This window comes from Muscardinus avellanarius (genome assembly GCF_963383645.1).
Source record: "Muscardinus avellanarius genome assembly, chromosome: 11".
NCBI lineage: Eukaryota > Metazoa > Chordata > Mammalia > Rodentia > Gliridae > Muscardinus > Muscardinus avellanarius.
Window position 1 is genome coordinate 82273732 of NC_137797.1, and position 18845 is coordinate 82292576.

At 34.8% G+C, this 18845-nt stretch overlaps 1 protein-coding gene across 5 annotated transcripts in view; it reads left to right on the plus strand.

Annotated features, from left to right (window-relative positions):
* The window catches only part of ABCD2 (ATP binding cassette subfamily D member 2), a gene marked incomplete at both ends in the record, with an annotated part of 68989 nt that overhangs the window by 29824 nt on the left and 20320 nt on the right, over nucleotides 1-18845 (plus strand). For all 5 annotated transcript variants that reach the window (XM_080705835.1, XM_080705837.1, XM_080705838.1 and 2 more), the window contains one exon: nucleotides 337-482. In XM_080705835.1, coding sequence (XP_080561961.1) covers nucleotides 337-482 — 146 coding nt within the window. The remainder of the gene's footprint in view (nucleotides 1-336; nucleotides 483-18845) is intronic.

Here is an 18845-nt window from a genome sequence, read left to right on the forward strand (position 1 = left end):
TTGTACCATGTGGTTGTATTTCTCTATAAGTGTGTATCTGATAACAAGATAAAATATGTGTATCTGATAACAAGACCTCAATTAAAATATTATAAAGCCAGTGCTCATTACAAGAAGATCTGCTTTCTTTGCAATTAAATTAGTTTATGTTGCTTTTAGCCTTAGAGAATATTCAAAGCCAAACTTAATGTTCTTAACCATGATCAATTTTCCTTTGATTTTTTTCCACTCAAGGTTATTATGTGATTGACTATTTTAAGAAATATCACTTTTAAATGCTGCCAAAAGAGATCATTTTAAAGTTTTGCTATTTTATAATTTTATTTCTGACTTTAGGTACAAGAAGGAATGCATCTTTTGATAACTGGTCCCAATGGTTGTGGGAAAAGTTCTCTCTTCAGAATTTTAAGTGGGCTCTGGCCTGTGTATGAAGGAGTCCTTTATAAACCACCTCCTCAACATATGTTCTATATTCCACAGAGGTAAGTTAACTTTTTTATATCATAAGGAACAATTTCCTCTTTTTTTTTTCCTCTACTGGGGTTTGAACCCAGGAGCATTCTACCTCCAAGCTACACCCTGTACACCTCCTGCCTTTTTAAACTTTTATTTTGAAACAGGGTTTTGCTAAGTTGCTGAGGGCCTCTCAATGTTACTGAGGCTGGCCTCAAACCTGCAATTCTTTTGTTTCAGCCTCCGAAGTACTGGGATTATAAGTGTGTGCCACCACAAATGTCCACTGGTTTAAGTTTTAGACCACATGTAGCAGTTAGGTAGATGAGGTTTTGTGGATTTCTTTTTTCTTTGAAGAAAGCTTCTTTCACCTGTGGTGGTGGTAGTAGTAAGAAGCTATCTGAAACAGGAAAATAAAGAACTGCACTGGCTGAAAATGTTGAACATGAGCAATGTTGAGACTCATATTAGACTAAATAGGTAAGATCTTGTGACACCAGAATTGTTATCTCTTTCTGTCCATGCTTCAAAGCTTCCTTCATGCTTCCTTTGGGAAGACTTTTGATTTTGAAATTTAAATTATACTGCCCACATTTTTCAGATTATATATATATTATATATAATATATATTACATAAACTTATTTTACATAAACTATATATTACATAATTAATAAATTACTATATATTACATAATCACCTATATATTACATAAACTTATTTTAATTTAGTTTTTAAGTTATGGGATGTGGAATCATGAGAAAATATATTGTTATAGCCCTGAATTCTATTTATTTTAAATGAAAGTACTTATATGAATATATATAATATTGAAAGATACAGTTTTCTATATACTACTAACACGAATGATATAAAATATTTCTAAGAAATGAATATATTAGTGAAAAAGAATAAAATCATCTTTGCCTGCAGAGAGAACTATGCTATTTTGCAACAAACATAAACTACTGGGAAATTTGCTTTAGTTATGAAATTTATTGTTGCCTAAGTAAAAATGTCAACTTCAACCTAGTTAAGGAGAAAAACAAGAATGGGAAGTCTATTTTTAAAGCTAAATTTTTTATTATTACCATTTAAGGTCATTTTACCTTGATCATATAGCTTCTAGAAGCATGAAAATTGATATTTATATTTAAAATTTGCTTAAGACATTTTCCATGCAAAAGGAGAAAATTTATACACAAACTAAGAGAATTTATTTATTTATTTTTTGGTAGAAAACATTTTAATAATTGTTATTTATAAATTAAAGAATATTAACATTCACTGATTCAAAAAGTAGGCTAACTGCGTAATTATGTTTAACAACACATAGATGACTAAAAAAAGTGAGAAAGTACCATGGATTTACTAAAAACTTTATCAAAAGTCAAGTAGTATTTATATAACCTTCACTTTTTTGGAGAAGATTTTTTAAATTTTGCAACATATATCTTGAAAATAAAATGAATTCTAATTATATGCATTATTCAGAAGAGAATTAAAAAACTTATCTAAATGATGTAATGTCATAAATCAGCAGGCTTATTGTTGATTTTAGTAGTTGGATGTATAAAAAAGAATAGGAAGTCACTATATATAGAATAAAATTATCAATTAAAACATCAACCCATAAACTATATCAAAATATAATAATTCAAAATATAAATGAGGAAGTTTTGGGGGGAATATCTAAATTTAATGCTACCATCTCTTATCCTCAATACCACGGATACTTACATTAACTAAATTGTTGATTATATTTTAGTTTCTTCATTGCTTGACTTTTTATTTATTTATTTTTATTTATTTATTTTTTTTAATTTATTTTTTATTGGTGCACTGTATTCATACATCATAATGGGATTAAAAAAAACCTTTTGTAGACATACATGCACACATCGCCCAATTAGCCCCTACCCAATCCCCACCCCGTTCCCTCCCCATCCCTCCTTCCCATGCTTGGCTTAGTGGTTGACATCTAAAACTAAGAGAATTTAAATGTAGTATCTATTTGTTACATTTCAAAGGCTGCTGATTTTTTTCAAGTAAAATTGAAAATAAGCTTTGTGTGTGTGTGTGTGGTTCTGGGGATTGAACCCAGGGGCATTCTACCTCTGAGCTATACCCAGCCCTATTTTTTATTCTTTATTTTGAAACAGGATCTCGCTAAGTTGCAGAGTTCTCACTAAGTAGCTGAGGCTGGTCAGGAACCTGCAATCTTCCTGTTTCAGCTTCCCAAGTACTGGGATTACAGGCGTGTGCCAGTATGCCCAGCTAGAAAATAATCTTTTATGGTTTTATTACTTAAAATAAAGCTGCTATCAACCCATTTCAAAATACTTGCCAGTTAATAACCTTAAACTTTTCTTCTTCGGTAGGTCTCATTAATAAATATTTTATCCTATTTTTGCATTATTTTATACCAATAGAAATAGTTTAACTACTGGTTTGGTAGAAGAATCAATGTGGAATTGAGACTTTAGGTATGAACTTCAGAAGTTACAAACCAGACCTCTGCAGGCACTGGTTTGCGCTCACTTTTTGTGACTGAAACACTTCCGGACTTTCTTCATGCATTGGCCAAACGCAAAAGTTACTTTGTTACTTTAATAGGAGAAATAGAATAGGTTTTGTGAAAGTAGATTTCTAAAGATGTGTATTATACAAAATAAAAAATGGAATATTTAAAAAGCGTTCTAATTAGCCATATTGAGCTACTTACTTTATAACCAAATCTTCAGAAATAAATGATACTATGACTTAATTTGTAAGCTGGGAAATTTGAATTCCTAAGAAATTGTGAAATCATCTCCATGTTTTCTCAGCTAATGTTTTATAATACTTTAGCAATGTTAGCAATGAAACCAGAGGAAAAATATCTGGGCCTTAGTTCAAGAATACAAATAATAAATTAGTGTCAAAACGGTTTCTCCTCATCCCATCTGCATTAATCTTGAGATATGGTAATAAGTGGAATATTTGATAAGTTATAAGAAAGAAATATTTCATCTAAAATGTAGATTAGTCACTCTAAATTTATGGGATTGCATATTGTAAAATATTTAGTTTTTATTAGATTGTACTTTTAAAGGGTATTTTGGCAATTTTAGCCTGCTCCTGCAAATGATTGCAGCTCATTGCTCCCTTTGGTATTAGCTATCCTAACCCTCAGGAAAAGGCTTTTGCCTGGAGCAGATCTGGATTCTCTTGTCAGTTCTTGGTGTAGTTTCTTGCCAAGTCCCTATGGATAGCCTGCTCTTGCTTTCAATGATACACTAATTTATGGCTCATCAGTTGCTTACATATCCTCTGGTGAGCTTTTGCCTTTAACTAATAAGGCCCCCAAAGCTAGCCTTTCATGTATTTATTTAGTTCACCTGCTAGCAAAATATTATTATATGCTAAGTCACCAAAAAGGGAAATCTAACTATTTGATGGGATGTGGGGGAACAGATAGAAAAAGGAAAGGAAAGAGAAGGGAAAGGGAGGACAGATGACAGCTGGTGTTTACTGACCAAAGGTAGCAAAATCTTGCCTTCCTTTATATATTTTTAACCCTCCAGATAGCCATTTATATATATCACACTCTATCTCTTCTTGGTGACAGTCTCCAGTTGGACACCCACCCAACCTGGAATTCTGTACCCAATGCCCCTGCTCTTCTGCCTTTTCTTGGGCTGAAATAACTTAGGATAGAAATTTTAAAATAATTTTCTTACTACTCAAAACTGCATGTCCAGATATTAAGGCCAAGATCTAAAATGGATGTATGAAAAAATAAATTGTACAAATTTCTGTCTATCCATGACTTAGGAATCTAAGAAGCAAATGAAAGAAGGATTTTATTATAAAATTGAATTAAATTGGCCAAACTTTTCGGGGGTGGGAGGGTGCTGGTGTTTTAAATCCAGGTCCTCATGCATGCTAAGCAATATGCTTAGCTCTACTACTCAGCTATACCCTCAGCACTGACCAAAAATTAAAACATTAAAGGGGGAGGAGGAAAAAGATAAAAGGTAAGACATGTCTGGGATGTTGTGGTTCACATCTTAGGGAAATTATATTCACTTTTCCCATTATAAGCAGTTTGCTAAAACCCTGCTGTAAGATACTATGGAGGATAGATGATAAGTAAGACACAGCTTTCATCGTGGTGCTTAAATCTCATGTGTTTATAAACAAAAACATGCAACTAACTGCAATATAATAGTGGCTCACAGAAGGCAATGAGTGTATGGATATTCAAAATGAGGAAAAATAAGGTGAAACAGTTTATCATTTGACTTAGGTTTTGAAAGTTACTTTGAATTGTTACAGTAGTCATGCATTGCCTAAGTTTTACAATGTCTAAGTAGGTCAGGAATGCCACAGAGTCAAGGAAGCAAAAGTTGTTTTGTTTCTGTTGTCTGGACATTTTTCTATGCAATACAGTTCTATGCTACCCTCCTAACACAGGAAGCTGAGAAAAGAAAATATGTACTAGATCAGTTTTACTAAAATTATGTCATCAGCATATACTGAAAATAGCAGCATTCCTTCTCTGGGTCCTTACGAATGGCTGAGCACTCCTTTCACTGAAGTCTTTTCAGCTTGTGGTTTGCGTGTTTACCTTTTTCCAGTCCACCAAAAAGATCCTCTCTTGGTTGAGTAAATGTCGTAGATTTATATGTTAAGCTTTACAGACTCAATGCTTTTCAGAAAACATAATAAAAGATGACAATAGCTTGTTTCTCCAATACTCATTATTTTTCCCTTTTGGCCAAAGATATTCTGAAATTTTAAATAAAGTGTCATAAATTATTAAATTGAAGTTCAGAGATTTAGAGTTATATAGCAGTTCAGAACTAGGGTCAGTATAACCAAGATATATATGAATGTATGTATGTATGTATGTATGTATGTATGTATTTATGCATGCATGCATGCATTCATTTGTGCTGGGGGCTGAAAACAAGGGCATTCTATCTTCAAGTTACACCCCCAGCCCTTTTTATTCTTTAGATCCTCCTCTCTCAGTTTCCCAAGTGCTAGGATTACAGGCATGCACCACCATGCTTGGCTTTTGCCAAATCTTTAGATAAAACTCTATTTCCTGCTTCTTACTTTCAGACTAATTAAATTGTCATAATAATGCATCTTCCTATGATGAAAAAATTCTACTATTGTTTGATATTAAATATTTTCACATAAAACTATAATAATTAAAGCATCTAGAACTATACTAACTTTTGGAAAAATAACAAAATATCTTTCTTATTTCCATTCACTCCAAATATTTCTATATTCTTTAACTTTTATTTTTAGGAGAAGAGCTTATTAGGTCATGAAATCTCAGTTTTTAGAAGTGCCAGTATTTCTGTTTATATTTTCCTTGATAACATTTTCATTTCTCTCTTGTAAAGACTGTGTATGTAATGTTAAAATTAAGTAAATTAAATTGATTTCATCTTGAGTATGATGTAACCTCTTATGATAATCGATGGATTTAAGGGCATCTTGAACATGGGCTGAGTATTTCTGGCTTATTACTTTTGTGTGTGTATAACTACACTTCCAGCCCTATTTTACTTTTATTCTTATTTTTCATTTACTTATTTATTTTTTGGCACTGGGTATGGAACCCAGGGGCATTCATCCTCCAAGTTACACCCCCTGCCCTATTTTTATTCTTTATTTTGAAACAGGGTCTCACTAAGTTGCGGAGGGCCTCACTAAGTAGCTGAGGCTGTCTGTGAACCTCCGGTCTCAGCTTCCCAAATGCTGGGATTACAAGTGTGCGCCATCATGCCCGGCTCAGCCCTATTTTTTATTCTTTATGTTGAAACAGGGTCTCACTGAGTTGCAAAGGCCTCCCTAAGTAGCTGAGGCTGGCAGTGAACTGTGATCCTCTCATCTCAGCCTCCCAAATGGGATTACAAACCTGTGCCACCACGCCCAGCTTTTATTTTGAAACAGGGTCTCACTAGGTTTGCTGAGGCTGGCCTAGAACCTGTGATCCTACTGTCTCAGCCTCTCAAGTACTGGAATTGTGTGTGCCACCATATCCGGCTCTACTTCTGTTTTTAAGTTATAAAGAGTTAACCAATTACTGTTAGTCACTATTCTATACATAAGATGTTTGAGTCTAAGTCACTTTATCCTGGTTATTGCTAGCAACAGTGTTTCCACTGAAAAATTATTACTGTTGTATCTGACCTTGCAAGTGAGTATCATTAGCTAAGGTGTGCTTGGAGTACTGAATCTGTACAAATATTAAGCTATTGTTTCAAGACAGAAGTCCTTATGATATTGGGGTTGGAGTTAGTAAAAACCAATTTTAATTTAAAATTAGTAAAAAATAATTTTAATATAAGTTTACCATATATGCCAGGCTATTATTCATATATGTTAATGTGAAGAGAGCTGTATTCTTTTTTTTTTTTTTCAGTAGTAAGGATTGAACCCAGGTACATTCTACCTCTGAGCTACAGCCCCAGCTCTACTTTTTATCCTTTTTTTTTATCCTTTTGAAATAGGATGTCACTAAGTTGTAGAGGGCCTCTCTAAGTAGCTGAGGCTAGCTGGGAACCTGCAATCCTCCTGTCTCAGCCTCCCAAGTACTTGGATTACTAGTTTGCACCACGATACCCATTTGAAAGCTATATTCTTATATAAAAGTGATACTCTCTTAAATTAAACTGTGCTTAATATACTTTCAAGTTATCTTATATTCTCTACTCTGACCTCTTCTAAAATTTACTTCTGTATAAAATTTCAAATAACTTCTCAAGAATGTTACCTTAAATTCAAATAAAAATTTTCTTTCTTTTTCTTTTAGTACTAGGGATTGTACCCAGGGGCATTCTACTTCTGTTGTACATTCCCAGCCCTTTTTACTTTTTTTGTTTTGAAACAGAGTCTTGTTAAGTTTGTGAGGTTGGCCTCAAACTTCTAATCCTCCTGTCTCAGCCTCCCAAGTATGGGAATTACAGGCATGTGTCACCATGCCCGACTAAATCAAAATTCTTGCAGAGATATGAAACACCTTTGATATGACATCAAGGGTAATACTCTTAATATCACTAAAGAAGGGAACATATTTTACAACAAAATAAAGATATGCCTTACTTAGAGAAATAATATAGAATGTGCAGAGCATTTAAGTGAATGCCAGTAACACCAATATTGATTGGCGCAACTGCATTGCACACTAATGTGTGTGCACCAAATAAGTTTTGTTATAGATATTTAAAAATTTGAATTTCTTTTAGATTGTTTGTATATGAATGAATGCCTTCCAAATCCAGGATCTCCTCCTTGGAACTTTATGTAATGTAACAACATTGTTTAATCCACACATATAAAACCTGGTAATGACTATTAAGAGACCAGGAAGCACAGGAGATCAGAAAGGAGGTTAGAGGACCTAATTTACCTTTTTTCTCTGTGGAAGAACAGAGAGGGTGTTCTTAAAAAAATTCTTTTTAAAGTAAGATCCTTGCTTCTCCTTTTTGCCTCAGCTTTAAAAAATGAGGATATACTCTAGACAAGGATATAAGTGAGAATATGAGGAAAGGCTGTTTAAATATCTTGATCGCTGCTTTCTTCTGGGTTTCTGTCTCTTTAACCTCTTGATTCTTAATAAATCTCTAGATGCCACAACACAAGTAGGGAGCACCTCTCGAGAACAAAGAGTGTCTTTAAGGAAGGGGCGGGGGGGGGGGCAAGCCATTGCCCAAGTGGAATGCAGACTTGTTAAGGTCACTGCAATGAAAGAAAAACATGACGTGGCTTAACCAGCCCTCCTCACAGAGCTCCGCACCTACTGGGTCACTCACACATCGCTCCTCCTGCCCCTAGACAATCCTGGATTTGGGGAGTGAAAATTGTGCTGGACAGACTTGGACTGTGTTGAGTCATGATCGGGCAAATTTTTATAAAATATAAATGAAAGGGGGTATCCATGTGTCTGTATAACACAGCTATCCTAGTAAATCTATTACAGCTCTGCAGTAAATGTCTGGTGACTGAATAAACAAATGAATGCACTTCACAGATTAAGATGCATCTTATATTAGTATTGGACATCCTATTTATTTTGTTGCTTGCACTGGATATGTTACACAATACCTTTTATGATGAGGATAATTGTCACTTGGCATGTCCATTTTTTTAGAAAATTATTTAGGTCATGAGAAAAGGTTCATTGGTACTGCTATAGGCAATGGACTTCTATTTCTTGATTTCCATTAGAATAAAGCACACTTTGTATAAACATTTTTGGACAGTTGGCTGACAGAATTGCACATTGTATATTTTTGTTCTTCCTACATAGTAATTAATACAATTCAGTTGTTGTAAATCTCTCTTTTTAGCATAGAGGTAACTAAAAATGTAAACATGATTTTCTATAGTTTTCTATTGCTTAGAAAATGTTAATAATACTTTTTTAGATTTATCTTTTATTGATTATTTTATAAAAATGACAGTGGGAAAAAACATGACCCCTGCTATTAAAAGTCCATGTTCATCTCCGTTTTGGAGACTAGTAATTCTGTATCCTAAATATATAATTTAAGTAATAGTAAGCATCTCTTTCAGTTACCTATTTCTTCTTTTTGCTAAGTATTTAAGAATAATAGGAATGACTTTTTATACATTTGGGAATATCTTGTTCTTTTCATGCATAAAAAAGCTGATGACATGATTGGCCCCAACATGTACATTTATGTGAATTATTAATAGCTAGATTGTAATGGCTTTCAGATTGCAACTTCTCATTGCTATAGCAACACAGCAATACTTAGTAGTACATTGTTCTATGCATAAAGATCTTTCATGTTACATACTTTCCCCTTAGGTTTGAATTGTTTTCTTTTTTTCTCAGTTTTGGAAATACTTAGCATTTTATTTATTTATTTATTTATTTATTTATTTATTTATTTATTGTGTGTGTGGGGGGGTGCTGAGGGTGGAACTCAAAGGCTTTTCTACCTCCGGGCTATACTCTTAGACCTATTTTATATTTTATTTGAAAACAGGGTCTCACTAAGTTGCTGAGAGCCTCACTAAGTAGCTGAGGCTGGCTTTAAACCTGTGAGATTCTCCTGTCTTAGCCTCCCAAGTACAGGGATTACAAGTGTGCAGTCACCACGCCCGGCTTTTCATACTTAGCAGTTTAGATAACCATTCCAGAGCTCCAGGCACGTGAGAGCTAATACTTCTTAACACATACCCTTTCCTTCTGCTTTTGTCTTGAAGAGAAATTAATAAAAAGTTTAGCCAGGTGTGATGGGGCACGCTTGTAATCCCAGCATTCGGGAGGCAGAGACCAGAGGATTGTGGTTTGTGGACAGTCTCAGGCTATTTAGTGAAGCCCTTCACAACTCAGTGAGACCCTGTTTCAAGAAATAAAAGGACTAAAAAATAGGGCTGGGGGTGTAGCTCGGAGGTAGAATGCCCCTGGGTTTCATCCCTAATACCACAAAATAAATAAATTAATAAAAATATAATAGAAAGTTTAAATTCTACTAAACATCAATAATTTTAGGAGAAAATATTTATAAAGCATATCTGATAAGAGGTTACTATTTGGTTTTACAATTATTTTGTTAGTGCATTGCAATTATACATCATAGTGGAGTTCAGTGTGATAAGAACATGTGAACACGGTTCCTCATGCCTCTCCCGTCGCGTCCCGCCCCACTCCCACTCCCACTCCAGACGTGAATTAGTTAGACTGGTAGTAATGCCTTCACATCGCGCCACAGTATCAGTTGTACTGTTTTCTTCTCCATATAGGAAAAAGTGTTCAGCATCACTAGCAATCAGGGAAGTGCAAATCAAAATTATACTGAGATTTCACCTAACTCCAGTTAGAATGGCAGTCATCAAGATACAAACAATACAAATACTGGCAATGATTTGGCAAAATAAAAACTATTATACACTGTTGGTAGAATTGTATATTAATACAACCACTCTGGAGGTCAGTTTGGAGGTTTATAAAAATCTAGGACTAGAACCACCATATGATCCAGCTATACTACTCCTCAGTATCTTTCCTAAAGAACTAAAGACAGAACACTACAGGGGTACACGCACATCCATGTTTATAACAGCACAACTCACAATAGCCAACTTATGGAACCAGCCCAGGTGTCTGTCAATAGAGGAATGGATAAAGAAAATGTGATTTACAGAAAATGTGATGTTTCGGAAGTTTACTCTGCCATAAAAAAATATGCCATTTGGAGGAAAATGGATGGAACTGGAAAATATTGTTGTAAGTGAGATTACTTTTAGGAAGTCAAGGGCTGTATATTATCTCTAATATATGGAAGCTAGAGAGAAAGTAGGAAACACATAAACATAAATTTCAATAATTTTTACAAAAAATCTGTCAGTTATTAAAAACTGAGAAAAGTAAGGATGTAATACAAATTATAAAAAATACTCTGATATTTGTAAAAGCTATAAAAATCATGGAGGATGATTCTCCATGGAGAATGGATTTAATCTCAAATAATCTTACTATTTTAATTCATATAAAATTTGGTTTTTTTTGTGTGGTACTGGGGGTGGAACCCGGGGACATACCCCCATCCTATTTTTTAGTCTATTTAATTTTTGTGAGACAGGAATTCACTTAGTTGCGAAGGGTCTCACTAAGTAGCTGAGGGCGTCCACGAACAGCGATCCTCCAGAATCCTCCTCTACACCTCCCAAATGCTGGGATTACAACTGTATACCACCACGCCTGGCCTCTAATATAAAATTTAATATTTTCAATATGAATGCATACAAAAAATTTCAGATTACAAAGAAAAATAATTACAACCATTGTTTAAACAATGGAAATTATTTAAATTATACTGTGAAAGTTATGGGCTTATTCCATTATATTTTCTATAGCATATAGAGATAATTCTGGGTTTTACTTAAATAAAGTAAAATTTTAATTTACTTTATCTGAGTAAAACCCAGAATTACTCTTTTAATCCCAACATTTGCGAGGCTGAGACAGGAGGATTGCAGTTCGTAGAAATTCTCAGCTACTTAGTGAGCTACTCAGTGAGACCTTGCTTCAAAATAAAGAATGCAAAATAGGGCTATGGTGTAGCTCAAAGGTAGAATGCCCCTGGGTTCCATCCCCAGTAGCCCCCCCCCAAAAAAAAATCTAAATTAGTCCCATTTTATTGCTACTAATCATAATTAGTAATAGAAATAGTAGTAATTAGAATCATAATTGAAATAATAGTAATTAGTAATTAGAAATAGCAATCTATTTTCTTTGTTGCTTAGTTTAGATATGGTACAAAATCTCCCTTCTGGTAGTCCAAAGCAAATAAGCCTAGTAACATTGTGACATGGTAATTAATTTACCTGAAATACTTAGAAGATAATCTAAAGAGGTCTATATATGTAGAAAGGAAAGTTTAGTAAAGGGTACTTTAAGTTCTTATCTATTATGTATAACTTGGTAAGATAAGAGAAACTTGAGCTAACTAAAAATGTTCAATTCGAAGTCTGAACTGGAAAGAGAATCACATGCACACTAATCATATATACATTAGACAAAGGGTCTCCCACTTCCTTGCACTTTCAAACTGACTCTCCATCATCCCAAATATTCTTGGCAGTCTTCCTGGTTAATTCAGTGGTGATTTTAACTTTATAATCATATTTCTAAATCACTATATAAATACAACCTAATCAAGTATTTAAAGAAGTCCATACTTATTTATACCTCTCTATCAAAGAAAATGGACTAATTTTAAAAGGCCTAAAGAAATAAATAATATTAAATTGATATTTTAAAGACATTATAATACTTTGCTCCTCTAAATTCCTATAACAAAGAAAGCACTTGACAGCCCAGTACAGTGTGTGTGTGTGTGTGTGTGTGTTTGTGTGTATGTGTGTATGTGTGTGTGTGTGTGTGTGTGTGCGTGTGTGTGTGTGTGTGTGTGTTACTGGGGATTGAACCTGGGGGCATTCTACCTCCAAGCTAAACTCTCAGACCTATTATTTTATCCTTTATTTTGGAACAGGGCCTCACTAAGATGCAGAGGGCCTCACTAAGTAGCTGAGGCTGACTGTGAACCTGGATCCTCCTGTCTCAGCCACCCAACAAGCATGCGCCACCATGCCTGGCTAGCTCAGTGGCATTTTGATACTTGTCTAAATTGCCCCAGTGAAATAGATGCTGCCCTAGTTACTAAAAAAATGGCTTCTAAGTAAACTTGAGGTACTCTCTTGAGTACTTAACAGAATAAGATCTTTAAAATTGCTGGGAGTGGTGGTACATGCCTGTAGTCCCAATACTTGGAAGGCTGAGACAGGTTGATCCCAGGTTCAAGACCAGTCTCAGCAACTTAGACCCTCAACAACTTAGTGAGACTTTGTTTCAAAGTAAAAAATTAAAGCAGATGTGGGGGTGTAGCTCAGAGGTAGAATGCCCTTGGACTCAACCTTCATTCAGTACAAAAAAAATCTTTAAAATATACATAGCTAGGTATTTATTGATTACTATGTTGAGTATAATAAAAAGCTATTAATTAGCCACCTTCTATGTGACTAAATATAAATTATTTTGCATCTACTTTTATTTTTTTTGGTGGTACTGGGGTTCCTGGAAGCCCTTCTACCTCCGGGCTACACTCCCAGACCTATTTTTACATTTTTATTTGGAAACAGGGTCTCCTAAGCCAGCGCGCGCGGCTGGCTTCGAACCTGCGCGATCCTCCTGTCTCTGCCTCCCAAGCGCGGGGATTACAAGCATGCGCCACCACGCCCGGCTTGCATCTACTTTTTATAGAAAATCTATTTCTCCCTTCCTTCCTTCCTTCCTTCCTTCCTTCCTTCCTTCCTTCCTTCCTTTCTTTCTTTTTTTTCTTTCTTTCTTCTTTCTTCTCTTAGGCATAAGGACAGACCTTGGGGCTCAAACCCAGAACCTTACACATGCTAAGCAAATACCATACCACTGAGCTGTGACCCAAGCCCAATCCTTTTTTTTTTTTTTACCTTAGTTACACCCCCATTCCATCTTTATTTTTGAGACAGAGTCTCAATAAATTGCTGAGACTGGCCTTGAACCTGGTATCAACCTGACTCAGCCTCCCAAGTACTGGGATTTCAGGCATGCGCCACTGTGCTCAGCTGTTAACTTCATTTTTAAGATGTTGCACCCAAAGCAGAGAACTTAAAAGTGAATTGTTTTGTTGTGGTTATTATTAAGTGCCTTTCTTGGGTCTGCACTATACTATAATCTTATCACATTGCTTTATTCAGCCTGGTAAAAAGCAATTGTTTCATTCAGACTCTATAACAATGGAATAAAAGCAATTACTTTACAAATGAGGTGCCTCTAGCTCAGAACTTGTATCACAGAATCAGTAAATGGTGGGATTAGGATTCTCCCCCAGAACCATCTCTCCAGAGCCCATTATCACAACCGTGATTTTGTTCCATCTTCCCTAAAATGTAAGTATAAAAATATGACTTGATCATATACTGGCAATTGGTCAAGTGATAAATTGTTTTGGTAGAATCATGTAGAAATACTTGTGAAATGATAATGCAGATGTGTCTTTATCATTGAGATTTGTATTGTGTATTATGTCATGCCTGCTCTTTGCACTAATCTCTGGGTTTGTGCTAAAGTAGAAGAATCACTATGATTCATATTAAGTTGAAGCAGGCATCACTTTGGAAGAAGCAAAAGTACCGTTTCCTAATGTTTCTATGTACTTTCTCTTCTGAGTCATTTCAGCGTACCTAACGAAAACTGTTCATTTGCCCTGCTGAATATTTTATACCATTATGTTTATTGTTAGATATTCATTTAATATAGTGGTACATGATATTATTACTTAAGATAATGTATACAAGCAAAAATATGGATTCTAACTCTGTTTTTTAAAATACATATGGTTAGGCTGGTGAGGGAAAGATAAAGAGAACAGTAGGGGAAGTCATAGAAATATGATAGAAGACAAGAATAATTCGATCAATTTGGAAAAACAGTCTGGCAGTTACTTAAAAAGTGGCATGCCCCATCAATTCCATTCATTAGAATATATCTGATATTCATTACACCAAAAAGTGGGAATAAATGAAATAACCATCAGTAGATGAGAGGATTAATCAAATGTGGTATAGTCATATAACAGAATGTTATTCATCCGTGAAGAGAAATGAGGTACTATTACATGCTACAACATGGATGAACTTAAAAACATTATGCTGATGGGAGGAAGGCCACACAAGAGAGCATGCATTGTATGATTCAATGTATTTGAAATGTTGATAGTAGGAAATTCAGGGAGACAGAAAACAGATTTGTGGCTGCCAAGAGCTGAGAGGAAGGGGTAATAGAGAGTATATGCTATTAGGTATTGGATAGTTTGGGGGGAAGTGAAAAGAAAATGTTCTTGAATTAGTGACAGTGGTTACATGAGTTTGTGAATATATTAAAAAGTCACTGAATTGCATACTTTCAAATAGCAAATTTTATACTACGTGAGATATCAGTTTAAACAAAAATAAATAATAAATAATTCCTTGTATTTTTAAAGATTTAAGTCTATATGTATGTATGTATAGTTAAAATAAAAATTTTATTCAGATAGTTCAGTAACTATATGCTATCCATCAGTTAAATTACCTCCACTTATTTGTTTACATACTATGAGAAAATAGGTACACATTTGATCTACAAAACACATTTTGTATTTTAGTCCCCTTCCTCCCCTTCTCTCTCCACAGATACAAATATACAATATACACTATACACTTCATCCTTTTTTAAAAAGTAAGTTGAGACAGGTGTAGTGGTGCACTCGGAGTACTTCGGAGGCTGGAAAAGGAGGATCACATGTTTGAGAAAACCCTTAGCAACTTAGTGAGGCCCTCAGCAACTTAGCAAGACCCTATTACAAAATAAAAAAATAATAGAACTAGGGATGTATCTCGGAGGTAGAATTCACCTACTTTCAACTTTTGGTGCCAGACACACACACACACACACATACACACACACACACACACACACACACACACACACACACACACACACACACACAAACAAATGTAAGTTGAGGTATTCATAAACTACCCTAACCACTTTAGGAAATATTTTCAAAGAATAATGCCTCTCTTCCTTCCTTCCTTCCTTTCTCCCTCCCTCCCTCCTCCCCCCTCTCTTTCTTTCTCTCTCTCTCTCTCTCTCTCTCTCTCTCTCTCTCTCTCTCTCTCTCTCTCTCTTTCTCTCTTTCCTCCCTCCCTCCCCTCCTCTGTCTCCTCTCTCTCTCTCCTTGCCTCCCTACCTCCATCTCCATTGAACCTCTTAACTATACATCTAGCCCTTTTGACTTTTTTTTATTTTGAACCATGGTCCTGCTAAATTTACTGCATATTGGCCTTAAATCTGTGATTCTCCTGTTCAGCCTCCTAAGTACTGGGATTACAAGCATACATCCATGACCAGGTCAAAGATATTATCTTATAAAAACACAATATAATTATGAAATTCAAGAAATTTAATATTAAATCTAAAATACAGCTCATATTTAAAGTTTACCTGTTGTTCTTTAATATTCTATGATATTGTTCTTAGCAACTTTTTCTGAATTTATATTATTTAGTTTTCAAGCCTCCTTAGTTTCTTTTAACCTGAAAGAATTCCTCAGAATTTATTTTTCCCCTTTATAACATTTATATTTTTGGAAAGTATATGACTATTGTTATTTGTATAACAGTATGGATTTGTCTGATGGTTTCCCATGATATGATTCAGGTTATGCATTTTTTAATAGAAATATAAACTGCTTTAGCTTCCAAGGGCTATTGTAACAACTTCCCAAAATCTTAGTGGCTGGAAACAACACAAATTTATTTCCTCACTTTTAGAGGCCATAAGTCAAGGTCTTGGCTTTCTGTGTTGTCGCTGAGGGTTCTAGAGAAGTCTTTCCTACTTCTCAGCTTCTGGTGGTGCCAAGTATTCCTTGGCTTATGGCAGCATAACTCCAATCTCCTTTTCCTTCTTCATATGGGCTTCCTTTCATTCTTGTGTTTTTCCCCTCCTTATAAGGGCATTTATTAGATTTAGAGCTTATCTGATTAATGCAGAATGATCCTGACTTGAAATTAATAACTCAATTAAATCTGCAAAGACTCTGTTTCTAGTCAAATTATCCCTGTTTGAAGATGTTATCATCTGACACTTAGAAGATTCTCTTAGTTCCACCAGAGACTTATAAAAGCTGGTAAGTTCTGCAAAGTGTCAGAATATAAAATCAATATATAAAACACAATAACTTTTCTGTGCACCAACAATGAATCTTCTGAGAAAGGAAACAATTTAATTCACAATAACTTAAAAAATAGAGTACTTAGTAATAAATCTAACCAACGAGGTGAAAGATATCTACAAGGAAAATTACAGAATATTGAGTAAAGGAATGGAAGAACATTTCAGAAGATCAAAAGATCTTTAAAGTTCACAGACTGGCAGAATTGACATTGTTAAAATAGCCATACTACCAAAAGAAATCTATAAATTCAATGCAGTCGCCATTAAAATACTAATAATATTTTTCAAAAACTAGAAAAAGCAGCAGGGAGTGGTGGCTCATGATTGTAATCCCAGCATTCAGGAGGTGGAGATGGGAGGATCATGGTTGGGGGGTGGGCAGCCTCAGCTACTTAGGGAGGCCCTTCGCAACTCAGTGAGATCCTATTTTAAAAAATTATAAAGACAAAAAAAAAGGACCGTGAGTGTAGCTCAGAGGTAGAATGCCCCTGGGTTGCATCCCCAGTACAGCAAAAACAAACAAACAAACAAACAAACAAACAAACAAACACACTAGAAAAAGCGACCCTAAAATTCACGGGGAAAAGCAAAGGACCCAGAGTAGCCAAAGCCATCCTGAGGAAAAAGAGCAAAATTAAAAGTATCACAACACCCAAGTTCAAGTATACTACAGAACCATAGTAATAAAAACATCATGGTACAGCCGGGCGTGGTGGCGCACGCTTGTAATCCCCGCACTTGGGAGGCAGAGACAGGAGGATCATGCAGGTTCAAAGCCAGCCGCGCTGGCGAAGAGACCCTGTTTCCAAATAAAAAATATAAGAATGGGTCTGGGAGTGTAGCCCAGAGGTAGAAGGGTTCCATCCCCAGTACCAAAACCAAACAACAACAACAACAACAACAACAACAAAAACAAAACACCATGGTACGAGCACAAAAATAGATTTGTAGATCAATGGAAGGATAGAAGATACCGACACAAACACGCACAGCTATGGTCTTCTGATTTTTGAAAGAAGTACCAAAAATACAGCCTCATCAACAAATGGTTCTGGGAAAACTGACAAAAAAAACAGGAACATTGCAATTGTTAAGTGAATCTCTTCAACATACAGGCACAGGCAATGAATTCCTAAATAAGACTTCTGTAGCTCAGGAAATAATAGCAAGAATGTACAAATGGGATTCAATCAAATTTAAAAGTTTTTGTGCAGAAAAGGAAACACAATTAATAGAGTGAAAAGATCCTACAGAATAGGAGAAAACCTTTATCAGCTAGTCTTCTGACAGAAGATTAATATTTAGAATACATAAAGAACTCATAACACTCATCATCAAAAAAAGAAAAAGACACGAATAACACATTCAATAAGTAGATGAATGAACCGACAGACACTTCTCAAAAGAAGAAATAAAAATGTCCAACAACTACATGAAAATGTTTAATACCTCTAGCCAGCAGATAAATAAAATCAAAACTAAATTTAGATTCTATCTCCCTCTAGTCAGAATAGCAATAATCAAGAACATAAACAATAAATGTTGATAAGGATGCAGGGAAAGAGGGCTATCTTATATCCTGTTAATGGAGATATAAATTATACAACCACTATGCAAATCCAAATGGAAATTCCTCAAAAAACTAATAATTGAATATGACCTAACTGTACCACTTCTCAGTATTTAGAAGAATTAAAGTCAACTTACTGTAGCAATACATGCATATCCATGTTCATCACAACACAATTCACAATAGCCAAGCTATGGAATCAACCTAGGTGTCCATCAACAGATGAATAGTTAATAAAATGTGATATATATATATATATATATATATATATATATATATATATATATAATATTTTTAACAGCCAAAAAGAAAAATAAAATTATGTCATTTATAGCAACTGGAGAGCATCATGTTAGGAAATATAAGCCAGAAACAGACAAATATTGTATTTATTCTTTCAATTGTGAAAACTAGAGGGGGGAAAAAAGATGTAATGAAAGTAGAAGGGAACCCATTAGGGTAGAGAAAGATAATGGGAAGAGAGAGAAGGAAGTATTGGGGAGTAATATTAACCAAAGCATGTTATA